At 40.6% G+C, this 14414-nt stretch overlaps 1 protein-coding gene across 1 annotated transcript in view; it reads right to left on the reverse strand.

The window, feature by feature from the left end:
• LOC145396553 (teneurin-m-like) overlaps positions 1–14414 on the reverse strand; it is a 1418848-nt gene that overhangs the window by 1088647 nt on the left and 315787 nt on the right. Inside the window, exon 19 of the mRNA XM_080269929.1 lies at positions 7635–7746. Coding sequence (XP_080126055.1) covers positions 7635–7746 — 112 coding nt within the window. The remainder of the gene's footprint in view (positions 1–7634; positions 7747–14414) is intronic.

Below are 14414 nucleotides of genomic sequence, written 5' to 3' on the forward strand. Positions count from 1 at the left end.
TATGACAGAGGAGCTAGTTGGAGAAGAACAAGGGGGATTTAGGAAGGGAAAAGGGTGTGTAGATCAGATATTTGTTCTAAGATGTTTAGTGGAGAAGTATCTAGAGAAGGGAAGGAAAGTGTATGCTGCCTTCATGGACTTGGAGAAAGCTTATGACAGAATAGATAGGCAAGGTATGTGGAAGGTATTAAGAATATATGGAGCGGAGGGGAAATTGTTGAGTGCTGTGAAGAGTATGTACGAGGGAGCTAGGGTGACGGTGCGAGTGGACGGTGAGCTGAGTGAGTTCTTTGATCTCAATGTGGCACTGAAACAGGGGTGTGTGATGTCTCCATGGCTGTTTAATATATATATGGATGGGGTTGTAAAGGAGGTGCAAGGTAGGGCAGTGGATGTGGGGGTGGCCCTAATGAATAAGGGTGAGATTTGGAAGCTTCCGGTGTTGCTGTTTGCTGATGATACAGTATTGTTGAGTGAAGATGAATGGGAGTTGCAAGGTTTGGTGAATGAATTTGGGACAGTGTGTAGGAGGAGGAATCTGAAAGTTAATGTAAACAAAAGTAAAGTTATGGTGTTTGAGAGGAATGAAGTCACAGAGTGTGCAGTGAGGTTGGATGGTGAGGATATGGAGAATGTGAGTGCATTCAAGTACTTGGGTAGTGTGATGAGTAAGGATGGAACTTTGGGGGATGAAGTACGTGAGAGAGTACAGCAGGGAAGAAAGGTTGTTGGTACACTGAAAGCCGTGATGAGAAATAGGGAGGTGAGTATAGAAGTTAAGAAGTCACTGCATGATGGTATTGTGATCCCTACCCTGACGTATGGAAGCGAGGCGTGGACCTTGCAAGAGGGGAACAAGTCAAGAGTGAGAGCAGTGGAAATGAGCTACTTGAGAGGAGCATGTGGAGTGACGTGGAGGGACAGGTTGACGAATGAAGAAGTGAAGGAACGTTGTGGGGTAGATGTGGATGTGGTTGAAAAGATTAGGAGAAATACACTGAGGTGGTTTGGACATGTGGAGAGAATGGAGAATGAAAGACTGACTAAGAGGGTGTATGTAGGTGAGGTGGAGGGAGGGAGAGGGAGGGGTAGACCGAGGATGAGGTGGAGGGATGGAGTTGAGAGGTATATGAGGGAGGGGGGGGTGAGTTGGGGGGAGGGGAGTCAAATGGTGGGTGACAGAGTGAGTTGGGGGGAGGGGAGTCAAATGGTGGGTGACAGAGTGAGTTGGGGGGAGGGGAGTCAAATGGTGGGTGACAGAGTGACTTGGAGGCGTTTTGTCTGCGGCCACCCTTTGCGGGATTAGGGCGTCGGGCTATAGATAGATAGATAGATAGTAACATAATGCAATCGTCTGTTGTTACATAATTGTTACATATTGCTTGTAGTTACATAATTGTAATAATTGCAGTCCTGACATCAAATCCGGTCATGCTGCGGTCGATGATAATGATGATGTGCCATGCCACTTGCTTGTGGAGAACACTAATTTGCTTTTTGTTTCACTTATAGAAGGAGTTTATGTGATGATGTGCCATGCCACTTGCTTATGGAGAACACTAATCTGCTTTTTGTTTCACTCACAGAAGGAGTTTATGTGGTATTTCGGCATTTGTAGTAATACACCTATTTTCATTTGTTTGTTATGTGATCTTACTGTATTTCTTTCTTTCTTTTCTTTTTTTTTTTGTATGTATGTGTGTGTGTATGCACCAACGCAAGATCGTGCTAGAAGAGTGAGAGAAGAGTTCTGACAAATGTAGAAGTGTGCATGGAAAAGTTTGGAAGGAATGAGAGAGTGTTTTTCATTGGTAATATGAATGGTAAAGTAGGGAATGTGAAGGTGGATGGAATAGTTGGTGAGTGGGGTGTGCCTGCTGAGATAGATGAGAATGGGAGTGCATTAGTGGACATTTGTGCTGGGAGGGGGTTGCTGATAGCCAATACCCTCTTCAGGTATAAAATGATCCACAGATATACATGGCGAGTGATGAGAAGGGTGGGTGGTGAACTGAATGAAAGGAAGGCAATGATTGATTATGTGTGTGTGGATGAAAGGATGCGAAGATGTGTAAAGGATGCAAGAGTGTATAGAGGTTGGGGGAGTGGACTTTCTGACCACTACTTGGTGGTGCCCAGAATTATAATGCAAGTAAGATGGAGGAATAGAAGAAGGGAAAGACAAGAGGAAGGAGTAGTTGCAAGGAGAGTGGAAAGATTACAAGAGGATGAGAAAAAGGCAGAGTATAAGAGAGAAGTGGAGGAACGACTGGGCAAATATGAATTGGAGCAGATGGGAGACGTGGAAGGTGTGTGTAAGATATTTACAGAAGAAATATGTGCAGCATGTGATGTGGTGTGTGGAAGGAAGAGAAGACGGAGGGGGGTGCAAGGAACAGCGTGGTGGACTGAAGAGGTGAAACAGGCTGTGGCACAAAAGAAGAAAGCATACAATGAATGGATGAGAAATAGGGCCATGGAAGAAGTTGAGAGGCGGAAGAGAGAGTTATATGTAGAAAGAAAGAGAGAGGTGAAAAGATTAGTAAGAGAGAGTAAGAAGAGAGTGGATGAGGAATTTGGAAGGAATTTGAGTGTAAAGTGGAGGGGCTGTAAGAAAATGTTCTGGAGAGAGGTGAAAAGAGTAAGACAGAGTGGAAGTGAAGTTAGCAGGGGAGTGAAAGATAAAAATGGTAGATTACTAGTGGAGAAGGGAGAAAAAGTGAGCAGATGGAGAGAACACTTTAAGGAATTGTTGAACGTAGAGGATGGAAGTAATGTGAGTATAAGTGGCTGGGGAATGGCTGGGAGAAAGAGGGAGGTGAGAAGACAGGAAGAAATCAGTAGGATAGAAGTTGCGGAAGCAATGAAGAAAGGTAAATCAGAGAAAGCCCCAGGAATTGATGGAGTGTGTGGTGAAATGCTGAAGCATGGGGAGAGATAGTAGTAGAATGGATGTGGAAGATGTGCAGATTGGCCTGGGAGGAAGGTAGAGTCCCGGAGGATTGGAAGTCAGGTATAATTATTCCCTTGTACAAAGGAAAAGGGAATTAGAAGTGTGTGGTAATCATAGGGGCATTTGTCTTCTTAGTATAATAGGAAAAGTGTATGGTAGGATACTTATAGACAGAGTTAGAGAAAGAACAGAGAAATTAGTTGGAGAAGAACAGGGAGGCTTTAGGAAGGGAAGAGGTTGTGTAGATCAGATATTCGTTCTTAGATCTTTAGTGGAAAAGTTTCTAGAGAAGGGAAAGAAGTTGTATGCAGCTTTCATGGATTTGGAGAAAGCATATGACAGGGTGGATAGACAAGGATTGTGGAAAGTGTTAAGAATATATGGAGTAGATGGGAAGTTGCTGAATGCTGTGAAGAGTATGTAAGATGGTGCGAAGGCTGCAGTGCGTGTGGATGGTGAACTGAGTGAATTTTTCTCTTTGAAAGTTGGGTTGAAACAGAGATGTGTCATGTCTCCATGGTTGTTCAATCTGTACATGGATGGGGTAATAAAAGAGGTACAAAGTAGTGTAGTGGATGTTGGAGTGGCCCTGGTGAGAGAGGATAGTGTTTGGAAACTCCATGTACTGTTGTTTGCAGATGATACTGTGTTGTTGGGTCAAGACGAAGGGGAGCTGCAAGGCTTGGTGGATGAGTTTGAGAGAGTGTGCAAGAAACGGAATCTAAAGGTGACTGTAGGGAAGATTAAAGTGATGGTCTTTGAGAGAGGCGAAGTTAGCGAATGTACAGCGAGGTTGGATGGTAAGGAATTGGAAAATGTGAGTACGTTTAAGTACTTGGGCAGTGTGATGAATAAGGATGGAGGTTTGGAGGGTGAAGTGCTTGAAAGGGTACAGCAGGGAAGAAAGGTTGCTGGTTCTTTGAAGGCAGTGATAAGAAACAGGGAAGTGAGCATGGAAGTGAAAAAGTTACTACATGACAGTATTGTGATACCAACTCTAATGTATGGAAGTGAAGCTTGGACATTGTTGGAAGGACACAAGTCAAGAGTGAGAGCAGTGGAAATGAGTTATTTAAGAGGAGCCTGTGGAGTCACGAGGAGAGACAGGCTGACGAATGAGGATATAAAGGAGCGTTGTGGTGTTGATGTGGATGTGATAGGAAGAGTTATGAGGAACACACTGAGGTGGTTTGGCCATGTGGAGAGGATGGAGGGTGAAAGACTGACGAAGAGAGTGTATGTGAGTGAGGTGGAGGGAGGAAGAGGGAGGGGGAGGCCGAGGATGAGATGGAGGGATGGGGTGGAGAGGTACATGAGAGAGGGGGGTGTGAGTTGGGAGCAGGGCAGTGAAATGGCGGGGAACAGGGTGACTTGGAGGCGATTTGTTTGTGGTCACCCCAAACGGGATTGAGGCGTCTGGCAATAGATAGATAGATAGATATACTGATTTTCTCTAGTTTGTTTTTCTTCGTTTGTCTAGGCTTTTTCGGTGTTGTCCAAGGTTGCATAATTGCTGGCTAATTCCCTTGGGACCCTTTTTTAAGGTTTTTATATTGCACAGATATTACCGAAAATGATATTATATAGCCCCATATTTTGTTATTTTATATAAAAAAATATATATACACTTATACACTCACTATCTATCATTTATTACAATTCATTTACTCATCTATTTAGTAAGAACATAAACAAAAGACGTATTTCATAACACCATACCTTAGCAACATGAATTCTTTTTAGCTAAGTGATATGACAGGGATATTATCGCCCCACCCATGTTAATACCAGATGATACACAGTTAGCTCCCACTGCGGATACACAATTAGGAGAGCATCAAGGCAACACAACCAGTGTACAAAACACACTAAAAGAAGCTACAAAGTTATTGTAAGATATGGCACCAGCGAACATAGGAACCTCGTCTACGAATCTACAGTACCATGTGTTCTGTAAACTTTCATTGTACTGGATTATTGCGGTTTTATTCTATTTGGGTATTCATGGTTTTATCAGACCATACATACAGGCAACTAATTTTTAGATAATGAAGATGGATTTCTAATTTTAATGGCCTTTATATTTTCTGAAACAAATGAAAGAACAGATTGAGTTAAGTTGTCTAATTTTAAAGTCACTTAAACAAAAATACTATTTATCTCAATATACTAATACATATTAATTAAACTTTAATGGAGCTGAACAAAAATTCCTGTTACTGTACAATTGAAACTGGTCAGTTCATGAAAAGAAACAGTGTTAAGATTGTGATGTGACACTAAGAAATTTTTTTGTGAGGAAAGGGCTGTTTTTTTTTTTTTTTTCTTTTCTTTTAGATAAGAAAGAAACCAATAACTTATGAACAGTACTGAATGAAGAATCTGAAAGGTGAATGTGTATTTGACTTAAAAGGCTCATATCAGTCAACACTTTCAGCAGTATTGGTCCAGACAAACTTTTTTTCTCTGAACTGCCCTTCCAGAATGAGGGTGCATCTTTCACAATGCTGTGCGCTATATGTTACAAAATACGTTAAGCACTTGTGTCTTCTAGGCCCAAACACTGGAATGGTTCGGGGGTGGGTCATGTCTACATCTATGGGTTAAAGACACTTGGAGAGAGTATTATAACCAATTGATGAACAAAGAGTTTGATTGAAGCAGGGAAGGTTTGGAGCCTGCAACCCCAGTGTTTGGCCGGAGGCCTTTGACAGATGCTGCTACTGTGAATGGGGCAATATGCAGGATGCAGCTGGGGAAGGTGGGTGTGTGTGTTTGGGTTGACGGTTGAAATGTTGAAGGACTCAAGAAATACAGAGGTGTGTTTTGTTACTGATTTCATACATTTGAGTATAAACTTGCATGTTGTCACAGATAAATGGCTGAAAAGTGTGACTGTAACTGTGTATAAGAGGAAGGGTGATGCCCTGGAAAGAGGAAATTATAGGGCTATAAAAATTCTGGCCCAAATAATGAAGGTCCTGTAAGGTATGATTAGGGATGGAGTGAATATTGATGAGATGCAGTTTGGGTTTATGCCAGCCAATGGCACCACTAATACCACATTCACTGTCTGACAGCTTCAGAAAAATATAAACGAGAGAAAAGGGAACTTTACTTTGTTTCTCTTGATTTGAAGAAGGCCTTTGGCACAGTCCCAAAGAATGTGATGAGGTGGGCAATGAGAAAGCCTGATATCAAAGAGTGGTTTCCTAGAGTGGTTATGGCTAAGTAGGTGGGTGCTCACACCCAGGTGAGAGCGAATGGAGATTTGAATGATGAATGTCCCATGAATGTTGGGACGCATCAAAGGTCAGTCATGAGCCCCTTATCATGGTGCTTGAAGCTCTCTCATATGATTTCAAAAACAGACTTCCATGGGAGATGTTATATGCCAATGATTTGGTGTCGAATGCAGAAAATGAAACGGAGAAGGAGGAATGATTTAGAAAGTGGAAAGACAGAATGGGTCAGAAGGGTTTGAGAATAAATGTGGATAAAGCAAAAGTAATATCTAGTGCTGGTGGCAGTGCTGTCAAAGCAGAGGGAGTGTGGCCATGTGAAGTTTCCCACAAGAGTGTGGGAAGCAACTCCATCTAATGCAGCATTTGTGATAAGTGGGCGCATAAGAGATGTAGTGGTATTAAAGGCAGGCTACAAAATTATTCAGATTTTGCATGTGTAGTGTGTCACGGAGAGCATGTAGAGACTGACAGGCATGAAATGAATGATCTTGCTGGAGTCTCCTGGGTGTGTAGAGGAATTTTGTTATTTGGGGGATATGTTATATGCTGGGGGTAGGGTTGGAGCTAGCTCTGTGGCTTGGTTGAAGAGTGGTTGGGGGAAGTTCAAGGAGCTGTTACCTCTTCTAACACTGAAAGGGCTCCCCCTCCATGCTAAGGGATCCTTGTATGCAGCATGTGTTAGTAGTATAATGCAGTATGTAAGTGAGACTGGAGCTGTGAAGGAGGAGGGTATTCGTAGGCTCAAATGTACAAAAATAACAATGATTAAATGGATGTGTAGTGCGTCCTTAAATGCTAGGATTGTAACTGAGGATTTGAGAGGAAGTATGGGACCTTGAATGTATTAATGTTGTGATGAGGAGGGGTAGATTGAGATGGTTTGGGCATATTGAGAGGATGGAAGATGACAATTGGGTGTGGAGAGTGAGAGGTGTGAACATCAAGGGTAGGGTTGTGAAAGGCAGACCCAAAAAAGACCTGGGATGAAGTCAAAGGAATAAAGGCCTGAACAGGAAGGCTGTGGAGCGCTGACATTAGGTGTCCAAGGTAGCTATTAACCCCTATGCGCCGGTTGAAATGTATAGCCATCACGATTTTGGGTGCAGAGCAATGCCGGTTGACGTGCATAGCTGCAAGCATCGTCCCACCACCCTTTGAACTTAAACTTATCCTTACTCATCAAAGGGATCACCTGGAGACGTGGGGATACTTTCATTTGAAAGAGGAAGAGTTAGTGAGGCTTATGTATCTTTAATTTTTTTCTCTAGCTGTTATAGTTTGGCAGATATTAGGGTTTGAAGAAAGGATATTTTTTCCAAAATCACGAAATCCCCCATAGTGAGGAGCGTGCAACATCAAAAAACCTCCGGCGTATAGGGGTTAATGATACAAAATGAAGCAAGAATAAAAAACCAGTGAATATAACATACACTGACTTGTGAAGCACTGACATCCCTCTGCTTGGTTTCTCTCAGCACCTTCATAATGTCGTGCTGCGTGTGTGTGGGCAAGGTGTTCCGTCGTGCATACAGGCCAAGTGATGTACCCCTGTAAAAAATTACTGAGGTCAGGACAATTTAATGATGCAGTAGCTACTATCTCATCAATACAGTCTTACTCAATTTATCTTAGTAACATTACAGCTAACAATACAGTATTTACTTCCATGATGGAGAACTGACCTGTAGACAACAACTACATCAAAATGAAGGTCTCTGTTTTCTTCATCACTGGATGCTATTGGGTTTCAAAATGTTTCCATTAGATATCCCTTTCAGAACATGGTAAATTTTTCATTCAAGTTACTGCCATACAATTATGTATCAGTTTGAGAATATATGTTGTACAGGAAGTGACACAGTCACGCTTTCAGGCTGTCAATTTTACCAATGTTTTTACCAGTCAAGATATTTCTTCTGTCCCAGGAAACCAAAGGCTATGACCAGTTGTGATCACAACTACATCAAAATGAAGGTCTCTGTTTTCTTCATCACTGGATGCTATTGGGTTTCAAAATGTTTCCATTAGATATCCCTTTCAGAACATGGTAAATTTTTCATTCAAGTTACTGCCATACAATTATGTATCAGTTTGAGAATATATGTTGTACAGGAAGTGACACAGTCACGCTTTCAGGCTGTCAATTTTACCAATGTTTTTACCAGTCAAGATATTTCTTCTGTCCCAGGAAACCAAAGGCTATGACCAGTTGTGATCACTCAAATGGCAACGCAAAAACATGACTTTACTTAAATGCGGAGGACGACCGACATGTATTTACCTAATTGTGATGTACAGGAAATGAACTACGCTCATGGGGTCCTGTCTGTCACGAACTTGCGGGAGTGTATTTGTAGGTTCGTAACATTTTGTTTCAATGTGAAAACCGCGAATTCTAGTGGAATTCCCACTGAGTATCACTCAGTTCAACCCTCCTAGCATTCACCCGATTGGGACGGTTTTCAGAACACTTTTCACTGTTTCATAAGTGATCATCCTAGCGCGCGACATTAGCGCCTTCGCTGAGTGATTTGTTGTGAGTGTATATCGCTCACTTTCTTTCCATTGACCGTTGAAGCAAACACGGCCGGCCCTCGCTCTCTTTCATAAATTGAACTTAGTCAGGTTTTGGTCGTCGTGAGAGCAGGTTCATACAGCGAGTTCCTGAAATCTCCACCCAGATGGTGAATTGGCGAAGAGGCTTAGCGTATTGCAGCGTCCGTCCTACGCACTGGCACCCAGTCATTCCGCTTAGCCCCCTCTACTGACTCAGTATTTCTTTTCGTTTTTCCTAGGTTTAAGTTTAGCTTTTGAGTGAGCAAGTGAATGTATTTCCCTTGTTATTTTGAATTCATTTTGAGACTCATGTAAAGTAATATTAATTCAGTGTAATCAATAAATTTATAGTTCTTTTCTTTGAGCTTAATGTAATTAAAATCGTGTTTTATTTTTCCACATTAAGCTTATTTTAGTTGCCGCTCCTAGTTCGCACAAACGCTTTACATTATTCATAAGTGGTACTTAGGCCAGTCCTTTTGTATTAAGCTTAAATCCGTTGTGCCAGCCAGGAGTTAATGCACCGGCAAGAACCTGTTTATTACTATTAGTATTAGTTATTCATTGTCAGGGGTGGAGTCACTTTCTCGAGAGGCTAACAGGACTACAAACAGCACTCGTGAGTAATTAGTTTCTGCTGTGTACTGTTGAGAAAGTTTATAAATTCTCATTCTTAGAGAATCGGCGAAGTAAGCTAGCATAAAGTAAAACTTACTGCTTGATTTCTCAGTCACTTCTTTATCTCTAGTTTCAATCAACATAGAATTATTATATTAATTCATAAGCAACAATTAAAGTATTTTTAATTCTTAAATTCACATAACCCCATGACATCTGGTGACCTCATTCCAGGATATTAACTCCTAGCTCTAAAGTTATTAACGAGATAATACTCACTCGCTCATAGTCAGGTATTTATCATTAAAGTCTATAGGCACTATCTTACTGGTGATTATTGATTCATTTCTATTAATTCTATGTAATAGTTCTCACAGTCAGTTATTTTTATAATTTTCTTTCTTTACCAGTTTAACTAGATAAAACTGGTCACTACTAACCTGTGCCTACTGTATATTCTTTACTCTTGATTATTGGCATTTCTCTGTGAAATAGCAGTCAGTATTTAATCTTTAGTTCACTCAGACTGAGTTAGCATCATGTCTACCAACGTCTATGTACAGGAAGCTAAAGATATGGGGCTTAGCGACCCCGAAAAAGTCAAAGAGTATGTACTCTCTTGGTTTAGTTACGAGCAGCAACAGATGTCACAGGGTTATGTGAATTTAAGAATCAAAAATACTTTAATTGTTGCTTACCAATTTATATAATAATTCTATGTTGACTGAAAATAGAGACAAAGAAGTGACTGTGAAATCAAGCAGTAAGTTTTACTTTATGCTGCCTTACTTCACTGATTCTCAAAGGATGAGAATTTATAAACTTTCTCAACAGTACACAGCAGAGACTAATTACTCACGAGTGCTGTTTGTAGTACTGTTAGCCTCTCGAGAAAGTGACTCCACCCCTGACAATCAATAACTAATTCATTCATTCATCATTCATTGCCAGACGCCATGTATCCCAAACGGGGTGGCCAAGGGCTTAGAGTTAATTGTTTTACAGGGAGGCACACTAATCCTCCACCAACCCCACTTGACACGTAGGGAGAACGTTATGCCAACAGCATCTGGTGTTCCCAGACGGTCACCCATCCAAGTACTAACCAGACCCAACGTTGCTAATACTAATAGTAATACTAATAGTAATAAACAGGTTCTTGCCGGTGCATAAACTCCTGGCTGGCACAACGGATTTAAGCTTAATACAAAAGGACTAGCCTAAATACCAGTTATGAATAATGTAAAGCGTTTGTGCGAACTAGGAGCAGCAACTAAAATAAGTTTAATGTGGAAAAATAAAACACGATTTTAATTACATTAAGCTCAAAGAAAAGAACTATAAATTTATTGATTACACTGAATTAATTTTATGTTAAGAGACTCAAAATGAATTCAAAATAACAAGGGAAATACACTCACTTGCTCACTCAAAAGCTAAATTAAACCTAGGAAAAACGAAAAGAAATACTGGTCAGTAGAGGGGGCTAAGCGAACTGGGGGCCGGTGATTAGGACGGACGCTGCAATATGCTAAACCTCTTCGCCGATTCACCGTCTAGGAGGAGATTTCAGGAACTCGCTGAACGAACCTGCTCTCATGACGATCAAAGCCTGACTAAGTTCGATTTTTGAAAGAGGGCGAGGGCAGGCCGTGTTTGCTTCAACGGTCAACGGAAAGAAAGTGAGTGATATATGCTCACAATAAATCACTCAGCGAAGGTGCTAATGTCGGGCGCAAATATGATCACTTATGAAACAGTGAAAAATGTTCTGAAAACCGTCCCAATTGAGTGAATGCTAGGAGGGTTGAACTGAGTGATACTCAATGGGAATTCGACTAGAATTCGCGGTTTTCACACCGAAACAAAATGTTACGAACCTACAAATACGCTCACGCAAGTTCGTGACACTGTCTCTGTTTCTCAATAAGTCAAATTTAGCTTTAAACTCCTTTAAGTTTTTAGACTGGATGATTTCTTTGTCCAGGCTATTCCACAGGTCTATACATCTATAAGGAAAACTATATTTCTTGATATCCTCCAAGCAGCTTGGTTTCTTCAGTTTCATTCCGAGTCCTCTTGTTACTCTCTTATCCCATACAAATAGATCTTCTTTGTCAATTTCATCTACTCCCACCATGGTCCTGAACACTGCAATCATGTCTCCTCTCTTTCTCTTTTCTTCTAAGGTAGGCAAATCCAGCTTTTCCAACCTCTCTCTATACGACAGATCTGCCAGACTGGGGACCATTTTGCTTGCTGTTCTTTGTATTCTCTCAATCTTGTTTATATCTTTCTTTTTGTGTGGGGACCACACTACTGCTGCATATTCTAACCTGGGGTGAATCATGGCCACTATTAATTTTTTCATCATCTCCTCATCCATATAATGAAAAGCTACTCTTATATTAGTCAGGAGTTTATATGTTTCTCTAACTACCTTGTTAATGTGTTTTTCAGGTGACAAACTATCCTGGACCAGCACTCCCAAATCTTTCTCTTCTCTCACTTTTGTGACTGGTTCATTACCCATCACATAATTCAATGATGGCCTCTTGGTACTTTTACCCATTTCCAATATTTTACATTTCTTTGCATTAAATTTCATTTCCCACATTCGGCTCCAATCATGTATCCTATTCAGATCCTCCCGCAGCATTTTACAATCCTTCTCAACCTCTACTTTCCTCATGATCTTTGCATCATTAGCAAACAGACTTGCATAACTGTTCACTCCATCTACCATATAATTTACATAAATCAGGAACATTACTGGCGCCAACACCGAGCCCTGTGGGACTCCACTTGTTATTTCCCCCCATCCAGACATCCTATCCTTTATTACTGTCCTCATTTGTCTGTCTCTCAAAAAGTCTCTCATCCATTCCAAGAGGTTCCCTTTCAGTCCTCCTATATGCTCTAGTTTCCACATTAGTCTCTTATGGGGTACCTTGTCAAAGGCCTTCTCCAAATCTAAATAGACACAATCCACCCAACCATCTCTCTCCATTAGCACATCAATTGCTCTTGAGTAAAAACTCAACAAGTTGGACACACATGACCTTCCACCTCTAAATCCAAACTGACCATCAGCCAAAATATTCATCTCTTCCAGATATTTTATCCATCTATCTTTCAGAATTCTTTCGCATAATTTTGAAACCATGCTGGTTAGGGTCACTGGTCTGTAATTCAGGGGTTCTTCCCTGTTTCCTCCCTTATAAATTGGTACCACATTTGCCCTCTTCCATTCTTGAGGCACTTTCCCCTCTTCCAGAGAACACACAAACTGTTAATCTTATCTGCCAGTTGTTTTCTGCATTCCTTCAGAACCCAATTAGAGATTCCATCTGGTCCTGGGGCTTTCCTTACATAATGAGTTTCCAGTAATTTATACACTTCCTGTACTTCCACTTTTATATCTGTTATCACTACATTTCTATTCACTCCCACCCATTAACTCGCTTTCATTAGTGAAAACTGACTGGAAACGTTCGTTCATTATTTCTGCTTGCACTACTGCATCTTTATAGACCTCTCCTATTTTCAGTTTGGTGATTCCTTCTTTTTGTTTCAGTTTGCCATTGACAAATCTATAAAATAGTTTGGGTTAATTCTTACATTTATCCATTATACCTTTTTCAAAATTCCTTTCTTCCTCTCTACGTATTCTTGTGTAATCATTTCTAGTTCTTTTATATTCTTCCTTTGTTCTGTTGTTACCTCTCTTTCTCCAATTGTTCCACACCTTATCTCTCTCTTGTTTTGCTATCATACACCTTCTATTAAACCATTCCTTTTTTCTGTTGTCTTTCCCCCTTACTCTTGGCAAAAATTTTTCCACTCCTGAATTATAAAAGCCTAGAAAAATATCCCACTTCCTCTGAATCTCTCTTGTTTCTCAGAATTTTCTCCAATCTCCATTTTCGAAAAATTTTCTCAATCCTGTAAAGTTTGCTTGTCCAAAGTTGTATCTTCCTTGCCTATTAAGCTCGTCTCTTGGCTCCACGTTCCCTGTTATCATCTGGAACTCAATGACCACATGATCACTTTTTCCAATAGGGCACAGATATTCCAAGGATTCTATTACATCGGGTTCTTTGGTAAACAATAAGTCTAGTCTTGCTGGTGTGTCCTCACCTCAGAACTGTGTCTCTTCTTTGACCCACTGCGTCATTACATTGTTCATTGTAATATTTAATAATGTAGTGCCCCATGAATCTTTGCTGCCTCCTGAATCCCATTCCTCCCAGTTCACCTCTTTACAATTGAAGTCACCCATTAAAATTATATTGTTACTTTTCTCAATTATTTTCTGTAAATAGCTAACCATGTCTAACATTTCCTGGTATTCATCATTCCATGTTCTTGTCTTAGGGGAAACATACACTACTGCCATATCTCTCTTGCTATTCTCTTCAGTTTCTAATTTCATATTTATCACTTCGGCCCTGCCTTCTCACATTTCCACGGTATCTACATTTATGTTGTTCTTCACTGCTATCATCACCCCTCCTCCAGTTTTTTCTTTTCTGTCTCGTCTCCACAGTTTGTATTTACCATCTCCTATATGAACATCAATATCTTCTCTTAATTTGGTCTCTACAAAGCACATAACATCAGATTCATGCACCCTCAAAAAATCGTTGATTTCTAGCCTTGCCGATATTAAATCATCAACATTAGTACTGTATATGCCACCTTCCAATTCTTTTTGATGTTTTTTTATACCCTCTTTTCTCCTTCTCTCTGCCGGTACCACTTCCTTAATTTCTGATCCATGACCCTCCAATAAAACACTGTCTTCTCTTCCTCCGTTCTCTGTTCGTTTTTTACCTTTGCTTCCTGTACTAACTCCTTATCTTAGCTCTATCTTCCTTATTTGCATCTCTCCTTATCCAAACATTTTTTAGCCCTTCCTTGTCTGATAATTTCCATGTTCTACTGATAATTTTATTTACCATTGCTTGGGACTTAAACATTATCTTCAACGGCCTTGCCCCTCCTTCCTCATACTTTCCTAACCTAAACACTTCTTCAAT

The sequence above is a fragment of the Coenobita brevimanus genome, chromosome 38 (genome assembly GCF_032717465.1).
Source record: "Coenobita brevimanus isolate Jiangsu-jjx chromosome 38, ASM3271746v2, whole genome shotgun sequence".
Lineage (NCBI taxonomy): Eukaryota > Metazoa > Arthropoda > Malacostraca > Decapoda > Coenobitidae > Coenobita > Coenobita brevimanus.